The sequence below is a fragment of the Sapajus apella genome, unplaced genomic scaffold, assembly GCF_009761245.1.
Source record: "Sapajus apella isolate SASKATOON/1434 unplaced genomic scaffold, GSC_monkey_1.0 scaffold26, whole genome shotgun sequence".
Taxonomy (NCBI): domain Eukaryota; kingdom Metazoa; phylum Chordata; class Mammalia; order Primates; family Cebidae; genus Sapajus; species Sapajus apella.
The window spans coordinates 25309004-25329321 of NW_022436966.1; the positions used below are offsets into that span (position 1 = coordinate 25309004).

Consider the following 20318-nt stretch of genomic DNA (forward strand, 5'->3'; position numbering starts at 1 on the left):
TCCATCCCACAGTCGGTGGGTCAAGGAATAATTTCAACTTTTTTTCATTTTTTTTAATATAAAAAATTATTTTATTTTCTATTTTAAAATCCCGGTGGTAACTTTTCTGATACCTCCTGCTTAAAACCCAAAAGATCAGAAGAATCGGGAGGCCCCACTTGCATGGTCTGTATTCGTACTGAAAATCAAGATCAAGCGAGCTTTTGCTCTTCTGCTCCATGGGAGGTTTCTGTCCTCCCTGAGCTCGCCTTAGGAATTTCAACTTTTAAGTCTTTTTAATGTAAGAAATAAGTTTTCTGAAACCAGTAGTTGATTAAGACCATTCATGATTTATGGAAGGAGATCTAAAAAAGTGCTGTAATCCCAGCACTTCGGGAGGCCAGGAGTTGAAGACTAGCCTGGGCAACATAGTGAAACCCCATCTCTTTAAAAAACAGAAAAAATTAAACATGGTGGTATGCGCCTGTGGTCCCCGCTACTTGGAAGGCTGAGGTGGGAGGATTGCTTGAGCCCAGGAAATTGAGGTTGCAGTAAGCTATGATCATACTGTGTCCCAGCCTGGATGACGGAGCAAGACCCTGTCTCAAAAAAAAAAAAAAAAAAAAATTAACAGGAGTTTGGAAGAAGTTAATTCCAATCCCCACGGATGACTTCAGGGGTATAAGACTTTGGTGGAGGAACTAGGCCAGGCACAGTGGCTCACACCTGTAATCCCAGCACTTTGGGAGGCTGAGGCAGGCAGATCACGAGGTCAGGCATTCGAGACCAGCCTGGCCAACATGGCAAAACCTTGTCTATACTAAAAATACAAAACATTAGCCAGGTGGTGTGGTGGCACGCACCTGTAATCCCAACTACTCTGGAGGCTGAGGCGGGAGAATCAGTTGAATCCAGGAGGCAGAGGTTGTGATGAGCGGAGATCATGCCATTGCACTCCAGCCTGGGTGACAGAGCAAGACTATCTCAAAAAAAAAAAAAAAAATTTAGTGGAGGAACTAATTACAGGCATGGTAAAAATGGCAGGAGAGGTAGAATTAGAAAATGGAGCCTGAAGATGTGACTGAAGTGCTGCAACCTCGTGATAAAACTTGAACAGATAAGGAGTTGCTTCTTGTGGATGAGCAAAGAGTGGTTTTTCTTGAGATGAAGTCTGTTCCTGTTGAAGATGCTGTGAATGTCGTTGAAATGACAACAAAGGATTTAGAATATTGCATAAGCCTGTTAATAAAGTAGTAGCAGTGTTGGCAAGGATTGACTACAATTTTGAAAGGAATTCTGTGAGCAAAATGCTATCTAACATTGTGTGCTACATAGAAATCTTCCATGTAAAGGAAGTGTCAGTCTGTGTGGCAAATCTCTTATTTTAAGAGATTGCCAGGCCGGGCGCGGTGGCTCAAGCCTGTAATCCCAGCACTTTGGGAGGCCGAGGCGGGTGGATCACGAGGTCAAGAGATCGAGACCATCCTGGTCAACATGGTGAAACCCCGTCTCTACTAAAAATACTAAACATTAGCTGGGCATGGTGGTGCGTGCCTATAATCCCAGCTACTCAGGAGGCAGGCAGGAGAATTGCCTGAACCCAGGAGGCGGAGGTTGCGGTGAGCCGAGATCGCGCCATTGCACTCCAGCCTGGGTAACATGAGTGAAACTCCGTCTCAAAAAAAAAAAAAAAAAAAAAAAAAAAAGAGATTGCCAATTGGCCAGGCACAGTGGATCATGCCTATAATTTCAGCACTTTGGGAGACTGAGGTGGGTAGATCACTTGAGCCCAGGAGTTTGAGAACAGCCTGCACAACACGGCAAAACCCCATCTCTACAAAAAATACAAATATTAGCTGGGCATAGTGGCACTCACCTATAGTTTCAGCTCCTTGGGAGGCGTAGGCAGGAGGATTGCTTGAGCCCAAGAGTTCAAAGGCTGCAGTTAGCGATACATGATATGATATGATAATGCCACTGCACTCCAGCCTGGGTGACAGAGCAAGATCCCATCTCGTAAAAAAGATTAAAAAAAATTAGGACTCTAACCTAGCCTGAAGGCTGGGATGATGATTATCATTTTTAACAATATTTTTAAATCAGGGTATGTACTTACGTAATATACACAACTTTTATATGCACTGGGAAATCAAAAAAATTGTGTCACTGTATTGCAATACTCCCTTTCTTGTGGTGGTCTGGAACAGAACCTGCAATTGTCTCTGAGGTATACCTGTAATCCATTCCTTCATTTTACATCAGGGGAATATATAATAACATAATAGTCACTTAATATAACTCCATTTAGTTTACATGTTAGGAAACTCTACAATAATAATCTGTAGCAAAGTATGTTCTGTGGAAAATACAGGATTAAGCAAAATTAAACCACTTTCTTCTTAGGGCATCTTGAAGGACTCCATTGTATAGTTAATTCTTATATATGACTTATGTGGATTTCTCCACAGTTACCTCATGTAACGAGGTATGGGAATAGAAACTATTGAAATGGTATTATTTTCTATTCTATCCACAGGACTGGAAGCAACCCCAAAATTAGACGCAACAAAATATGGGGAGGACAGAATGGTGGAATTCTAGTTTATAATTCTGGTATGTTTAATCTGTCATCTTTTTCTCTGTGTTAGTAGACTTTAGAAATAAACCTTCTAGGTCAGGCACGGTAGTGAATCCCAGTGCTTTGGGAGGCTTGGGAGGCCAAGATGATGGGGGGGATCACCTGAGGTCAGGAGTTTAAGACCAGCCTGGCCAACATGGTGAAAACCCAGCTTTACTAAAATTACAAAAATTAGCTGCGTGTAGTGGCACACACCTGTAACCCTAGCTACTCAGGAGGCTGAGGCAGGAGAATCCCTTGAGCCTGGGAGGTGGAGGTTGCAGTGAGCCAAGATTGCACCACTGCACTCCATCCTGAGTAATAGAGCGAGGCAAGACCCTGTTTTAAAAATATATACCTTCTAAATAACCTACATTTTTGCATTTATAGGTCTAGGCTGTATAGAAGACAATGAAATATTTGACAATGCAATGGCTGGAGTCTGGATTAAGACAGACAGTAATCCCACACTAAGAAGAAATAAAATCCATGATGGAAGAGATGGTGGCATCTGTATATTTAATGGGGGTCGAGGTATTGTTGTTAATTTTGCATTAGTGAAAAACCCAGTTTTCCATTATTCTTCCATATCTTTAATGATCAATGACATTGCTAACTAAGTTATGAGTTAATCTCAAGTCTTTTTCATTACCAAGTTGAGCTAGTTTAGGGGATTAGTGCCTATAGTTAAGAGACAAATGTTTACAATACTTTTCCTTTTGTAGCCACTTTGAGTCTGCAGTTGTCAGTAAGCCTTTTTAAAGATAGAATTTGTTTACATTTTCTGGACCTTTTAATATTCAGAATAGTGATATGATTATAATAAACTTTAAAGTCAAGTTATAGAAATAGGTGTGAGAAATTAATTGATCTGTAAATATTTGAAAATGTCTTTAGTAAACGGGTATTGCTTTTGTAACTGTTTTCAACTGTGTTTGTTGGAGAATGGAATTAATGAAGCCAAGATGTGCCTGGTTTGGTATTCATAAAGGTCAACTCACTTTGCATTGAGGCAAAAGTTCCATAGTGCCCTGCCCGCCTCTTACAGATGCATGTTTACAGAGATTCACACAGAGTTACCACATGCAAATCTATCACTGTTCCTATCAGTAACCCAACATTTGTACATTATCTTACATAGGATAGGTAGTTACTACTATAACATACTGAGATTTAATGAACAAAGTTTAATACTGCAGTCAAGCAGTGATGATTCCATTGACAGACTCTCCAGGAGTTTATAATCTAGTAATTCAGTAAAGTGACATAATCCCAGATAGTTTTTACGAAGTATAGTAAAAACACAATACAGAATGGTTTATTTCCAAGGTGTTGAGAAAAGGTTGAGGCAAGTAAAATCACTCTTGAGCTATGTCTTGAAACATGAGTATTCACTGGTAAATGGGTTTGGGGGAGGCGAAGACCATTCCAGATGTTATTTCATTTCTATTGTTTAAACAACCACTGTGATACAGATGCTAGAGAAATGAAAACAGCACTACATCCATAAAATGTATAGCATGATGGAGTCGAGCACATTGTTAACAAAAGCCTGGAAGAAACCGAAAGTCAGGCAAGAGGTACTGAAAGTTGAGGCTAGAGAAGGGGCAAAGCCCAAATCATGAGGTTTTCTAAATGCAGTAAGGAGTTTAGACTTCATCTTAAGAATAGCACTTGAGGTTGTAGTGGAAATAATCAAGATTAGAGACAGGAACTTGGAATCACCCAGGCAATAAATAATGAGAGCCTAAACTAAAATGATAGCATAAGGGTGTGAAAACGTTGGGGGAGAATGTTGATATTTAAAAGGGCAGAACCAGCTGGGCACAGTGGCTTCACACCTATACTTCCAGCTTCTCTGGAAGCCAAGGCAGGAGTATCACTTGAGTCTGGAGTTGGAGACCAGCCTAGGCAACATAGCAAGACCCTGTTTCTATAAAAATAAAGGGTAGAACCAACAAGGACTGGGTCATCGATTTAATATGGAGGGTGAAAGAAAAGTGAAATATGATGCTCAGGATTCTGATTTAAGTGACTACCTTTTACTGAGGTAAGTTATATAGGAAATGGCTTCTGGAAAACATTAGTAAGGTCAGTTTCTTAAACATAGAATCCATGGTCGTCTTCTGAGATATCCAAATTGGTTATGACCAGAATGTGAATAATTATACTAAGCTAAAGGAATAGATTTAAGAATTAGCAACAGTGGCTGGGTCCGGTGGCTTATGCCTGTAATCCTAGCACTTTGGGAGGCTGAGGCGGGTGGATCATCTGAGGTCAGGAGTTCGAGACCAGCCTCGCCAAAATGGTGAAACCCCATCTCTCCTAAAAATGCGAAAAAATTAGGTGTGGTGGTGGGCACCTCTAATCCCAGCTGCTTAGGCTGAAGCAGGAGAATTGCTTGAACTGGGGCGGGGGGCTTGCAGTGAGCACAGATCGCAGCATTGCACTCCAGCCTGGGTAGCAGAGCGAGACTGTCTTAAAAAAAAAAAAAAAAGCAATGGTTTATTAGTGTATGTGTAATAGTTGCAAGATTTAAGATCACCTAGAGTATGCAGAGAGAAATGAGAGGGACATAACTCAGAAATATTAAATCCAAAGAGTGAACAGGAGGAAGACCCCAAGAAGTCCCTGAGTCATTTCAGAGATTTCCCCCACTCATCCAGGGGAAAGTTTAGGTCAATAATGTGAAATAGCACAAGGGTCAAATGTCTACAGAAATAAAACCATGTCTCAAATTAAGACAAACAAGTAGATTAGAGACAGATTTTGAAAGGCAAGGTGATTTTAAGTTTGTTGGGCAGAAAGAGAGGCATGGTAAGAGTTGCAGTTAACTAACTGGAAACTGCAGCAGATGAAACTGGAATATAGGAAAGTGATCAGTAAATGATTATAGTAATAAAAGCCAGAAATAAGGGCTTTCTTGCCCGAACTAAAAACAGGATACAAAAGTTTGAGAAATATATCAAAGGAATTAATTTTAATTCAACAGTATTGAGAATCAACTGTACTTGGCACTGAAGATGAAGTGGTAAGTAAACTTAGACATGGTCCCTGCTCTCATGGAGATGGCAGATTATTGGTCAGAATGCTCTTACCTGTCATTTTAGAAATTTTGTTAGATCCTTAATACCTCTGAATTACTAATAAACTTTGGTTTTGGCTGAAAAAAAATAGTCCTGTGAATTTTACAATGCAGTTAAATAGGAATCTAAAAGCAAACCTAAATACCACCAAAAAGGCTAGTAAAGTCTGTTGTATGCATTAGCCTTAATCTAAGGAAATATTTTATTATAGGTCTCCTTGAAGAAAATGATATTTTCAGGAATGCTCAAGCAGGTGTTCTCATCAGCACTAATAGTCACCCAATCTTAAGGAAAAACAGAATATTTGATGGATTTGCTGCAGGTTTGTATTTTCCTTTGTTACCTGTGGCTTATGTATGGCTCTGCAAAGTGTTTGGAGTATGTTCATTCTGTTTTGCTTATTAACTAAAATGTGCAAAGTGTGCTGCTAAAGTGGCTGAATGCCTGTTTATTCATTCACTTCTGAGAGCACCTAATCAAGTTCTGGATTCTTCTACTCTAAGCCAGACTCCTAAGAAATGCTTGCCGTTATTGCTTAGTCATGATTATGAAACATTAATTGGGATAATACTTGTATTAACACTAGGAGTACAGATCAGTTCCTCAGATGAATTTACCAATTTAAATCTGCAACAGAAACACAGATGTTAAAATGGATGCAAATGAAACCCAAGTATCACGTATTTAAACTTGAAGACAGGTTGGGGTGCAAAAGAAATTGCGGTTTTCACCATTACTTTTAACAGCAAAAACCACAATTAATGTTGCACCAACCTAAAACTTTGTTAATGTGTAAACTAACTGCCACCTAAACATATTTTTCTGGGCAGTCTCCCCTTCTACATAGTTTACAGCAGTCTTAAAATGTCATTAATAAAAATACTGTCAACCCTTTGTATCACTCGTGAATGTTACTGTCAACGGTTGAAAGAAATACATTTTATTCAGTAGCCATGAAGAGGGTTAATGTACTTTTATAAAAAAACCAGTTTACATGTGCTTGCTACCTTCAGGTTTTTGAGAAGCATTATAAAATGTTTCTACTTGTTTGTAAATTTTACTTCAGGTATTGAAATTACAAATCACGCAACTGCAACACTAGAAGGCAATCAGATTTTTAACAACCGGTTTGGAGGCTTATTTTTAGCATCTGGTGTTAATGTGACAATGAAAGGTATGTTGGAGTCTGTTCTGCCTATAAATATATGCAGTATGCCATGAAAGATAATCAGAAATTGTTTTATAACGTGATTCCTTCTGTCACTCTCCACGTTAGCAACAATTTAAGGTATTTTGAAAGAAACAAAGCCTTCGTTCTAAATGGTTGGAGTCTCTTATACAAGGAAAAATTCTATTCTTAGCTGATTTCTTACAATTACTTCATTGGTTAGCTTCATTTAAAGGTCTTAAAAATAGTGGCTCTTTTTTTCTTTGTAATTCTTAAATAGTGGCTCTTCTATTAGAATAATCCTATAATCTTTAGTTTTTAAAATATTAATGGTCCTCTAGATTTTTACTTATTCTTTCTTTTATTACAGATAACAAAATAATGAACAATCAAGATGCCATAGAAAAGGCTGTTAGTAGAGGCCAGTGTTTATATAAAATATCAAGTTATACCAGCTATCCCATGCATGATTTCTACAGGTAACTTAGAAATGTATTTGTGAATCCTGAAAAAAGGAAGACTAATTTCCTTTTGAAATTAGCAATGCCTAGCATTTGCCAGTGTTGAGTCTATAACTAACATAGGTGTGGTGGATTATGCCTATAATCTTAGTACTCTGGGAGGCTGAGGTGGGAGGATCACTTGAGCCCAGGAGTTCTAAACCAGCCTGGACAACATAGGGATACCTTGTCTCTGCAAAACAAAACCTGTAACTATGGAAAAACTGTGCTGTAGTAACTGGTATCATATGTAACTCAGGTTGTGTAATAATGTATGGTTTTCCTAGAAATTTCAAGATAAAGCTGTTATGTGTTTGATATATCCCAATCACTGTGACAGTGTTGCCTCTTCACTCCTCCAAATTGATTCAGCCCAGAAAGATTTGAGGAGCTTTTAAAACAAATCATTCCTTTTCCCCCAGAAGAGACAAGACGACAGAAAATTCACTTATACCATTAAGGTTCCTTTTCAGAGTTAATCTGGGTTAGAGCCACAAAGAATTTTGTTTTGGTCCTCTTTTTCTTAAACCCAAAGGTCATAGGGTAATACATAATATAAACATAATGGAATGTTTTGCATTAATGACGTTTGAGAAAAGTAATTTAAGCTTTTGCTTTTTAGATGTCACACTTGTAACACCACAGATCGAAATGCCATATGTGTGAACTGCATTAAGAAGTGCCATCAGGGACATGATGTAGAGTTTATTAGACATGATAGGTATGTAGCGCACTTGCTTGCTATATTACCCAATTGTTTTCCCCCTCACTTTCCTAATATTTGGGTTTTCATTTTGCTTTAGGTTTTTCTGTGACTGTGGTGCTGGAACACTGTCTAATCCTTGTACATTAGCTGGTGAGCCTACACATGATACAGATACACTATATGACTCTGCTCCACCTATAGAATCAAATACATTGCAGCACAACTGAATTCCTTCCCTAAAGAAAAAGTCCTGCCATTGTAACATCATAACTTAAAACATTTTTTTGGAAGAAGATTTAAAATATTTGCCCATGCTACAGGAAGAGACTGTATTAAAAATGGATACACAAGGTCAGTTGACACTATGAAGCTCAAGCTACCAAAAAGAAAGTGGCAATATATGACTCAGGATCTCAAAGCTGGGTGTTTTAGCATTACTGTGTAAAGACTTGAAGGGACAGAAGTGAAGAAAATAAGCTGCAATTTTGTACAGATACCAACTTCTGAAAAGCTGGTGTTTTTACAACTAGCATTGAATGCAGTCCAATTTGCAGTAGTAATCTTCAATAGACAAGCAGCTTTGTTGCTGCCTTTATGGACATGGGTACCAATTGCTTTTGTAATATGGTAAAAATGTGAGCTAGCACTTCTGCGTTCCTTTTCATTTTTTTAACATGTATTCAGACTGAGAAATATGATTTTAATGCTTTAATCTCATGTAGTTTGTTTTTAATTTCAAGCAAAATCTTATTGTACTTGAATGTGCCCTGTTTTGTTAGCACACCTAGACTTGCTGTAACTGTACTCATGTCCCAGTATGTACGTTCTTTCTATGAAAGAGAAAACACTAATCTTAAATTATATCCAGCAATGTTTCTGGTATCCTTTAAGAAAAGTTAATACTATTATTATTTCCTTTCCTTCCCTGTGCAGCATTCAAAATCACCCCTAGAAAAAGTGTTTTATTGAGACTTCCTAGGAAGGGATGCACTGTAAAACAAAAGTATTCTTGTAACTCAGTTTTGTGAAAGGTAAAAAACTACTATGTTTTAAAGTACACTTTAGAAAGTCTCTTCAAAACAGTCCTGTATTTGAACTCTGTTCATAGTTTTTTTTTGAACAGTTTAGACAAAACTGCTGGAAATTAAAACAATTTCCTGCATTAAGCTGAGACAAGTATATATACAGCCCTATACAGTTTCATAGCTTTTCCTCCCCCATTTATGTGTATTGGTGACAGTGGGTATAAAACAGCCTGAAAGTGTATGCATGTACCATAACATCTAGACTTAATATATTGTGGAGTATTCAATAACCATTATGTAGAAGGTAGATAAGAATTAAAAGGGTTTAATTTCCTAGAAAGAAAATGGAAAAATGGTCATTTTTAAAAAATAAAGTTTATTAGATCATAATGTTGTCTGAATTTACCACCTTTGTCAGAAGTTAACTCAAAGCTTCCAATGTAGTCTATAATTCCTTAATCAAAGTCAGCAATTTATGGACAGCTTCAGCATCTACAGTTGACCTTTCACTAGCCAGGCAAACTTCCCTTAAAATTTAAAAAAAAAAAAAATAAAAAAAAATAAATTATTTTTCATAGTATATCATCCCTCCCCCTTTTACTGTTTTTTTTGAAACTTAAGGTCAGTTATAAGTCTATTATAGTTACCGAAATAATCGTAGTGACTGATTCATCTTCTCAAATTCTCTTGCTTTTCTATGTCCCTTTTGAATAACTTCCTCTGGAAGATTGGCAAGTCTTGCTGCATTAAAGCCATAGCTTTTAGGACAAGCTCCCTTAATGAATTTATAGAGGAAGGTAATAGTCTCCTGGCTGGGGTCTTCACATTCATTTTCTACCATGCATGCCTTATAAGAAAGAAAAATATTAGCAATACATGTGCTAGCAACCGAAGTGCCCACTTGATTTCCTCAAAAAAAAAAAAAAAAAAAAAAATTGTGTGAAATGAACAATTTGCACATACCATGTGTCCTAGGCGCACAGCAACGTTTTGAGAATAATCTTCTACTAATGAATGGTAGTGAGTTGAAAACAATGTACGACATTTTATAGTCTCAGCAAGTTCTTTAACAACTGCATTTGCTATTGCTGTCCCATCAAATGTTGCCGTACCTCTTCCTGTTAAAGTAAAATATGCATAAGGATATAACTCAAAGGAATTAAAAACCCTAGGACAGAAAAACAGCATCAATAAATAGGCCTTGTTTAGCTAAACAAGTATGCTTAGCAGCCCATGAGGAGTGGGGTTTCTTTTAAAGAAAATATAGAACCACTCAAGATCAAAAATTTCCTGAGTACTATTAGTGTTCTCATCCCCATATTATAACAAATGTTTTATTATAACTAAGCAGTGTAAACCCTTAGTAATAGGTAATCAAAAACCTTTTACAGCATCACCTTTTCTCTCCAAATATGGGTCTGTGCCACAATGGTGAGTGCATGCTCTAAAGACATTCATATTGTTTAGATGTCCTTCAGATAATCTTCCAGAAAAGTAGTTCTTGTACAAATGTTTTTAAGATAGCCTTCAGATGAAAAGTTTAATGTCTTACCTAATTCATCCACAAGCACCAGAGAATGTGCTGTTGCATGCGAGAGTATGCTGGCAGTTTCACTTAATTCAACAAAAAATGTACTTTCACCTAAAAAAAAAAAAAAAAAAAAAAAAAAACAACCCACAAATGAATACTCATTTCATATTACATGCGTTCATCTTCTAGGTTATATAGCCTATCATGAGCTACACATATTGGTATAAAAGATTAAATCTCATTAGCAGACTATGCAGTTCTTGGCTGGGTGCAGTGGCTCACGCCTATAATCCCAGCACTTTGGTAGGCCAAGGTGGGTGGATCACCTGAGGTCAGGAGTTCAAGACCAGCCTGGCTAACATGGTGAAACCCCATTTCTACTAAAAATACAAAAAATTCGCCGGGCATGGTGGCACACACCTGTAAAAGCAGCTACTCGGGAGGCTGAGGCAGGAGAATCGCTTGAACCCAGGAAGCAGAGGTTGCAGTGAGCAGAGATCGTGCCACTGCACTGCAGCTTGGGCAACAAAAGCGAAACTCCATCTCAAAAAAGAAAAGAGAGAGACTATGCAATTCTTAATCATTTGATTTAAAAGGCTCATATACAAGAGGCAAATGTCCTTATCACATCTAAATGAATGAATAAGAACTTAGGTAGGAAACAACTCACCTGACATTATTCTATCTGAGGCACCAAGTCTAGTAAACACTCTGTCAATTGGTGTGAGCCTGCACACTTCAGCAGGGACGTAACAACCCATCTGGGCCATTACAACTAATAAGCCAGCCTGTGAATGAGGGAGGAAAAGGTCTTTTATGACTGACGGGTAGTTTTAACTTTTGTCTTTCTTATGAACCCTTATGTAAGAGTTAGGCATTCTAAAAAAAACTTTCACAATCTCATATAGATTGGTTCTGTTCTTCTGAAATCCATTTGCTAAAATGGAGAAAAGCTGAGGCTAAGAGAGACAAGAGGCACATAGGACCTGACTGGCCTTCAAAACATCAGAGCCTTACTAACCCACTACTCTAGTGATTCTCAGTGTTGGCCAGAGTAGAATCACCTAGGAGCTCTTTAATACTACTGATTTGCTTAGAACCAATTCCAATCAACTGAATCCATTTTGTCCTTCTTTCAGGTGATTCTGATTTAAACCAGTGTATACACTATACTGCCTCTCTCTAGCAAATTAGACAAGCAGGAGAATACAATGCAGGAAAGCAGCAGGGACCAGCCAACTACTGCTGCTTTTTCTTAAAACCTATTAAAAGTATTTAAAAATTTAAAAGATCTGTGGCTGGCCAACCCCTGGTATCAAGGGAAGATAAACATCAAAAAGGCCCTAAAAAATGATTTTTTTAAAAAAATTAGCTAGGCTTGATGGCACACACCTGTAATCCCAGCTACTTGGGAGGCTGAGACAGGAGGATGGCTTGAGCCTGGGAGTTTTGAGGCTGCAGTGAGCTGTGATGGTGACACTGCACTTCAGTCTGGGCAACCCAAAAAAAAAAAAAAGGGCTAGCATGTCATCACTAAAGAGCAGTGCCCAACAGTTGCTACAGGACATGAACTATTTGCTTTCCTACCTAAGTTAGCCATACGCTGTTGACATTAAGGATTTCTGCAAATGAGTCTAATTGAAAGATAAACCTGTAACATTTCATCTTTTCATACAGCCTTTTGTTATTGATTCTGAATATACCTACCTTCTGAGGAAATGAATTCAAGTCAAAGAGCATCATGACCTGAATGACTGACTGACTTCCCCTTTTTAATATATATTCCCCTTAACGCTAAGCAGAGGTATTTGAGGAAATACAATTCTCAAGTTTACAACACAGGGATTATTTCCCTGGCTGAAATTTATCAGTTGTGTTTGGAAAATGATCACCTAAATTATGTAATATATTTATTCCTAATGTCACAAATGACTTTCTAATAACAAAAACTCAAGAATCAGTTACCTGTCTCATGAGCGTAGACTTGCCCCCCATATTTGGTCCAGTAACAAGCACACAATAGGCTTTGCCATTTTCCTCCTCTTCTTCACAGCCTATTAGAATGTCATTAGGAATAAAATCATCTCCAAAAAAAGTCTTTGTAATACAAGGATGGCGTGATCCTTTAAGCTCTAAGAAAGGGGGGGTATCTTCTGGCAACAGAATTACTGGGCGACACATTGGACCATCACCCCCTCGACTATAGTTAGCCAGGCACAGTAAGACATCTGTTAAAAGAGAGGGTAAAAGTGAGGCTTCATCATTTTTGAGGTTTTGTCAGCCTAAGTGTTTTACAGGTCTTCACTATAACACTTATAATGAAATGAGAGATAACTTTCAATTACAATCCAAAGATCTCTCCCCCTCAAAGTACTCATCCTCTAACATGTGAACCAGAGAAGTGCCAAGGGGAAGCTAAAAGATATAGCAGAGAGATGCCATACTTAAGCCTTACTTAGCAGAATGTCCTAAAATTGGCACATTGATATTAAAACAATCTCTGAAGACTGGTTTTTGCACACCTGTGCTGAGGAAAGATTTTAAATTACCCAGGAACCAAATGTGACACATTAAAAGGAAATATACTATTCTGTTCCACTGGACAGTTGTGTTCAGATCAAAACTGTTCTGTCTTACTGTTGTTCAAATTCAAGTAAAGCATAGTTATTAAAAAACAGGACTGGGCACAGTGGCTCAGGCCTGTAATCCCAGTACTTTGGGTGACCAAGGCAGGCAGATCACTTTGAGGTCAGCAGTTCGAGACAAGCATGGCCAACACGATAAAACCTCGCCTCCAGCAAAAATACAAAAATTAGCCAGGCATGGTGGTGCCCACCTGTAGTCTTAGGTACTTGGGAGGCTGAAGAGGAAAATCACTTGAACCCAGCAGTTCGAGGCTACAGTGAGCTATAGTCATGCCACTGTACTCCAGTCTGAACAGAGCAAGATCTTGTCTCTAAAAAATTTTAAAACATATAGAACATAAACCTAAACTATAAAACGGCAAAGGTTCCAGGTAATGTTGGCCATGATATTTAAAGAACAAAATTGCTTATGAAGTTGAGATGGTTGCCAAATTGAAAATTTCTAACTCAGGGCTTTGTAAAGTCAATTGCAGGAAAGAATCTTTGACAGTTTCGCTAAAAAAAAAAAAAATGACCCTTTAAAATTGTATGCAAATGGTTTCACTGAAATACAAAATGGGAAAAAATGCAAAGCTAATAATAAAAGTTTAAAATGATGGTTCAAGAGATAGTGTTTAACAAAGCACCTTGAAACAGTATTCACCAAGTACTAAAAAGTTCAATTAAAAATAAAATGGGATCTAAAAGTCTCATTAAGTATACAACACATTGAAACATCTTTAGGGCCAGGTACGGTGGCTCCTGCCTAGAGTCCCAACACTTTGGGAGGCCGAGGCAGGTGGATCACCTGAGATCAGGACAAGACCAGCCTGCCAAACATGGTGAAACCCCGTCTCTACTAAAAATACAAAACTTAGGTGGGCATGGTGGCTCGTGCCTGTAGTCCCAGCTACTTGGGAGGCCAAGGCAGGAGAATCACCTGAACCTGGAAGGCAGCAGTTAAGAGTGAGCCAAGATCACGCCACTGCACTCCAGCCTGGGCAACAGAGAGAGACTGTCTCAAAACAAAAAATCTTTTGGTCAGGCCTAGTGGCTCATGCCTGTAATCCCAGCACTTTTGGGAGACTGGAGGATCTAGGAGTTCGAGACCAGCCTGGGCAACATAGGAAAACTTTATCTCCCTTCCCCCTTCTCCTCCATGCCAGTGCTTACCTATAAATCCTAGCTAACTAGGATGCTAACACGAGAGGTCTGTCCTAAGTAACACAGCAAGAGACTGTCTAAAAACAAAAACCTTTTGTTCAATTATTAAAAGCTGAAGAAAGGGCCGGGTGCAGTGGGTCATGCCTGTAATCTCAGCACTTTGAGAAGTCAAGGCAGGAGGATCACTCGAGCCCAGGAGTTCAAGACCAGCCTTGGCAACACACTGAGAGTCCCACCTCTACAAACATTTAAATATTAGCCATGCATGGTGGTGCTTATCTGTAGTCCCAACTACTTGGGAGGTTGAGGTGGAAAGTTCACTTAAGCCTGGGAGGTTGAAGCTGCAGTAGCCATGGTTGTGCCACCATACTCTAGCCTGGGCGACAGAGCAAGACCCTGTCTCATAAAGAAAAAAGGACTGAAGGCCAAAGGGCTACTAAGATAGAGTTTCAAGTGAGTGACTTAAATTGCTGTGGGCAACCTAGATGCAAATATGTACCACATATACCTTGTTACTTATGTTTAGGGATAATATAGAGCTGACACAGAGCACTAAACAAAGCCTGAGGAAGAAGCTTATTGAAAGTCTTACCCAACACCGCTATACACTCTACAGCAGACTGCCAGTCCTTGTAATTTTTATCAAAGTTATAGAACAGTCGCCGCATGCAGTCCTTCAATGATACATCTCTCCGTTCTTCAGCATTTATGAGATTAGCCAACTTCTTCTCAATAGTTTTGGTCCAGTATCGTTTACAGCCCTTCTTGGTAGATTTCAATTCGTATTCTTCTGGCAAATTGCGAGTAGTAAAATTCTCAGGAATTTCCAACTGGTAACGGTTCCTACCAATCCCCCAATAGACTATGGTCCTACAGCCAATTCTGTTGCGCTGTTTCTCTAGGTATTCCAGGAGGCTCTGTTCATTTTCTCTTATGTCAGCAAGAGCTTGGTCATAATCAGAGTCAAAGCCTGCTTTGGGAGTAATAAGTCCAGTCTTCCGAGCCTTTTCATGGTCAAAGGCTGTATCCCATCTGTTCAACTCTATAGTCAAATCAGGAAAACGGCCTTCAGGATTTTTTGTCTGCAGAGAGATGACCTGCTTAAGGATTTTAGACTTAAAACCATCAATAACTTCTTCCATGATCTCTATAATTTTACACATTACTTTGAATCCTTCCAGAGCAGAAAGAAAATCAATAATCTTTTTTTTGCTGTATGTCGTTTCTTCATACATTATAGCCCTGCTATCTGGGTGGTTCTGACTCTTCAGGGGAGACCCAACATTATGAATTTTACTGAGTAGTCTCTCAAGATCTGGAAGCTTCTTTAGAAGCTCTACAACTTCGGAGGTTTTGTCAGGTACAACCATGAGGTCTTCTATGGCATCGAGACGATCATTGATAGCATAAGGGCTACAGAGTGGAGCACAAAGCCATTGCTTTAGGAGCCGCTTACCAAAGGGAGTATGGCAAGTATCAACCCTCTCCAGCAGGGTTCCTTCAGCAGAACCATTTGTTCCATTCAGAAAAATCTCCAAGTTATTTAATGTCACTGCATCTAGCACCATTCGTTGATATGCTTTGGTGAAGACAGCACCAGATCTCGTAGTGCTGACTATGTCAGAATCCAAGGGAATATATTCTTCAAAATTAGCCATTGATAAGAGCTCCTGATCAATAAGGCATTTTTTGAGGTAGAAGACACAACCACCGAGAGCAGAGAGGGCCAGTTCACTTTTCTCTCCTGGTGTCAACCCAATGGAATCAGACTCTGAAGTCATACCTTTAAGCACCTGGGGTAACAGCACCCCAATGTCATCACTTAGTTTTTCCCTAAAATATCCTTCCTCAAGGAGAATTCTCAAAGTTTTGGATGCATCCCAGAACTGGGAGCCTGGTATCAGACCTTCCTGAAGAGAAGAGGACAATGAACTCTTTAGAATTGTTTTAGTTTCCTTTGAGAGATTTCCTTTCTCAAATAAGACTTGTACTGGAGGATAGTGTGCCACTAGAGTCCTAAATCTCGAACAATGGCGATCATCTGAAAACTGACCTATGAAAAACTTCCCCAGTGAAGTATCAACAAAGCATACACCATATGCACGAGTATGGCCAAAAGAATCTTCCTCTTTTTCTTTGAGGCTAAGAAGATATTTACTGTAGTTCTCAGAAGGATCACCTTCCAGCACACTGTAGGTCTGCGTACCCTTGGTAATGATCCTACAGATCTCCCTCCTCACCACTCTATCATACTTGGATATATGTGCCATCTTTCGGCATCGTGCCTCCATCATTTCCGGAGTCTCAGTCTGTTCCACTCGTGCTACTTTATAGCCCTTCTGCACCAGGGAATCTGAATAACGGCCAAATGCAATTTCAGGAAAACCAGAATGGGCCCAGTTGCCTTTCATGAATACTAGCCCCAGTTCACTGACTCCAATAAGAGCATCCATGTGGTACAGTTCATAAAATTTCCCCACCTTGTAACAGATGACAAGATCAAAGTTCTGAGACTTAATCTGCCACCACTTCCTCATCCCAGGAGTACAAGAATTAAGAAAATCCTCAGGCACATAGAGTGTGGATCCATCAAAATCGGGGTGATCAGGCCGCCTCCTATGCTCATCTCTTCTCTTTTCCTCCTTAAGCCATTCTAAAGTTTCATGATACCAAACAGTGGGGCGACTACTGTCATCACCACCTCCACTAACGTGGGCTTGGGATTCAGAATTCTGAGGGGCAGAGAAAGCACTCAAAGTATTTTTGGTTTCTGATGAAATGCCAATTGCTCGTCTGGTGGCTGAGGGAGCGTCCTTCCTAGAGCTTTTTCTTTTAAGAGAGCCATTTCCAGTCACCATTCTCTTCCGCTTTCGAGCAACTTTGACAGGGCTGTTCAAGCCTTCACTCTCACTATCCCCTACTCCACTGCTTATTTCATCACTGCTTCCTTCCTCTTTAGTGTCTGGCTTAAATTCCACATCAGAGCCACCGATGTCACTCTCAGAGTCTGATATGACTCTCCTTTTTTTTATTTGGCGACTACTTCGCCTAGATCCTTGTGTCTTAGGCTGTACTTCCTCTTCACTCTCAATTTCGTTATCTTCTTCACTCTTATCTGTTACGTAAGTTGTGCCTACCTGCAGACAAGGAAAGCATATTTAAAAACAAATCAAAATTTGGAAAACTGTAACATAGACAGTTCGACTTACAATGTTTTTGACTTTATAATGGTACCCATGCAACCATTTTTAGTACAGTATTCGATAAGTTACATGAAATATTCAATTCCTTATTATAAAATAGGCTTTGTGTTAGATGATCTTGCCCAACTTTAGGCTAACATTTAAGTGTTCTAAGCATCTCTGAGATAGGTTAGGCTAAGCCCAAGCTACAATGTTCAATGGGGTAGGTATATTAAACACATTTTTAGTTTATGTAACCCCATCATAAGTTGAGGAGCCATCCGTACTGCAACTTCATATACCAATAGAAAAACCTACCTCCAAAAATTAGAAACTTCTTTCTCAAGGAACATCAACTTCAGTTTCACCTGACATTAAAACAACTGCCATTTTCCATGCCAATAGTGTTCCTGCAAGCATGGTGAAAAAACCCTCTGCACTTTCTGTAAGTGTGGCAGGCACCAACCCTACAAAGTGACACAATTCAAAAAGGGCAAGGATTCTCTGCCCAGGGAAAGTAGCATTATGAAGGAAGCATAGTGGGTATGGGGGTAAGTTGACTCTGGCTAAAACACTAAAACAAAGAAGGTTGCGCTGAGGCTTGAGTTTCGGCTGAAGTGCAGATCCAAGGGAATGCTAGCTATTAAGAGATGCAAGCATTTTGAAATGAGAGGAGGTAAAAAGAGACAGGGCAAATTGATCCAGTTCTAAGCCTCATCTTTTGTTTTACTATAAAGACAATAACATCTTGAGGTTATGTTCAACAACACACAAAAAGTGCTGCACCAGGCACAGTAGCAGGTACCCGCAGAGAGATTCGCTAAGCCCGAGTCCAAGGCCAGCCTGGCAACATAGTGAGACCCCATCTCTAACTATAGGATTAAGTGATTGCTGTCATGGGAGTTCTATTTATGGCAAAACTGTTGGCATGACCATGTATCATAAATACCCGGAGGTGATGTCCTCATTTCTTAGGCTTACTGCCTAAGAAAGCAGTAGGCAACTTATACTGGTTCTAGTGTTTGCTCTTCGAAAATTGGCTGTCTCATCTCAGGCCTGGCACATTTACCTATCATGGATCTCCTTCATTTGTTAAACCAGCATTAGGCTAAATGATCTCTGTAGTTCAACCTTAAATACCCACTTTATTAACTTGCTTATTTCCCTATCTCATCTACAGAGAAACAGGAACAAAACATGAAACTGAACTTAATTGTAGCTGAATCTCTCTCAGGATGTAGCTCACTAATTTGATAGATCAGAGAATAATGATCTTTTGGTTTCCCTGGGCCACACTGGAAGAACTGTCTTAGGGTTGCCTAACACCAATGACAGCTGATGAACTTAAAAAAAAAAAAAAAAAAAAAAAAAAAAAAAAAAAAATCACAAAATCATGTTTTAAGAAACTTTATGAATTTGTGTTGGGCTGATTTAAATGCCATCCTGGGCCGCGGACTGGACAAGCTTGTTTTAAATCAATTTTTTTTTTTTTCACTTCCATAACAAGTTGTGTGTGTGTGTGTCAAGGTCTTGCTGTCAACTGGGCTGGAATGCAGTGATGCAATCTTGGCTCACTACAATCTCGGTGCCTTCCAGGTTCAAGCAATTCTCATGCCTCAGCCTCCTGAGTAGCTGGAACTACAGGTGTGTGCTACCATACCTGGTTAATTTTTGTATTTTTTATAGAGACAGGGTTTCACTGTGTTCATCAGGCTAGTCTTGAACTCCTGTCCTCAAGAGACCCATCTGCCTCAGTGCTGGGATTATAGGCATGAACCACCACTCTTGGCCCCATAAAAAGTTTTAATTCACTTTATCCATGACCACTAACGTATGAGCCAAGGTTGTATTTCAAGGTTTATTTAACATCCATTCTTTTTTTTTTCTTTGAGACAGAGTCTCGCTGTGTTGCCAAGCTGGAGTGCAGTGACGTGATCTTGGTTCACTGCAACCTCCACCTCCCGGGTTCAGGTGATTCTCCTGCCTCAGCCCAGAGTGGCTGGGATTACAGGCGCCCACCACCACACCCGACTAATTTTTTTGTATTAGTAGAGACAAGGTTTCACCACGTAGGCCAGGCTGGTCTCGAACTCCTGACCTTGTGATCCACCCGCCCTGACCTCCCAAAGTGCTGGGATTACAGGTGTGAGCCACAGCGCCCAGCCAACATCTATTCTTATCAATGCAAAATACAACAAAAAAGGTCTCAGAATTAAAAGCATAAAGCTGGGGCTGGGCGCAGTGGCTCATGCCTGCAATCCCAGCACTTTGGGAGGCCAAGGTGGGTAGATCCCTTGGGCTCAGGAGTTTGAGACCAGCCTGGGCAACACAGCAAGACCCCATCTCAATTTTTTTTTGGGGGAAAAAAAAAAGCATAAAACTGGGTAATTAATTTCTAGGGCCTGACTATACCTTCATATATATATGACCCCATCTTTATTGTCCCTAGCTCTCTACGTCTTAACAAAAGAGGGCCGGGCGCGGTGGCTCAAGCCTGTAATCCCAGCACTTTGGGAGGCCGAGGCGGGTGGATCACGAGGTCAAGAGATCGAGACCATCCTGGTCAACATGGTGAAACCCCGTCTCTACTAAAAATACAAAAAATTAGCTGGGCATGGTGGCACGTGCCTGTAATCCCAGCTACTCAGGAGGCTGAGGCAGGAGAATTGCCTGAACCCGGGAGACGGAGGTTGTGGTGAGCTGAGATCGCGCCATTGCACTCCAGCCTGGGTAACA

General features: G+C 39.7%; 2 protein-coding genes across 4 annotated transcripts in view; one reads left to right on the forward strand and one right to left on the reverse strand.

Annotated features, from left to right (window-relative positions):
* FBXO11 (F-box protein 11) overlaps positions 1-9471 on the forward strand; it is a 97473-nt gene extending 88002 nt beyond the window's left edge. For 2 of the 3 annotated variants that reach the window (XM_032292180.1, XM_032292182.1), the window contains exons 17-23: positions 2516-2592; positions 2987-3130; positions 5894-6004; positions 6749-6856; positions 7221-7329; positions 7973-8071; positions 8154-9471. In XM_032292180.1, the coding sequence (XP_032148071.1) occupies positions 2516-2592; positions 2987-3130; positions 5894-6004; positions 6749-6856; positions 7221-7329; positions 7973-8071; positions 8154-8283 (778 nt within the window). In that variant the 3' untranslated portion in view covers positions 8284-9471. The remainder of the gene's footprint in view (positions 1-2515; positions 2593-2986; positions 3131-5893; positions 6005-6748; positions 6857-7220; positions 7330-7972; positions 8072-8153) is intronic. The other variant, XM_032292181.1, reaches the window with a different exon arrangement.
* MSH6 (mutS homolog 6) overlaps positions 9438-20318 on the reverse strand; it is a 25161-nt gene continuing 14280 nt past the window's right edge. The window contains exons 4-10 of the mRNA XM_032292179.1: positions 14993-17537; positions 12578-12840; positions 11283-11400; positions 10634-10723; positions 10045-10199; positions 9729-9928; positions 9438-9608 (exon numbers count right to left, since the gene is read on the reverse strand). Coding sequence (XP_032148070.1) covers positions 9527-9608; positions 9729-9928; positions 10045-10199; positions 10634-10723; positions 11283-11400; positions 12578-12840; positions 14993-17537 — 3453 coding nt within the window. The 3' untranslated portion in view covers positions 9438-9526. The remainder of the gene's footprint in view (positions 9609-9728; positions 9929-10044; positions 10200-10633; positions 10724-11282; positions 11401-12577; positions 12841-14992; positions 17538-20318) is intronic.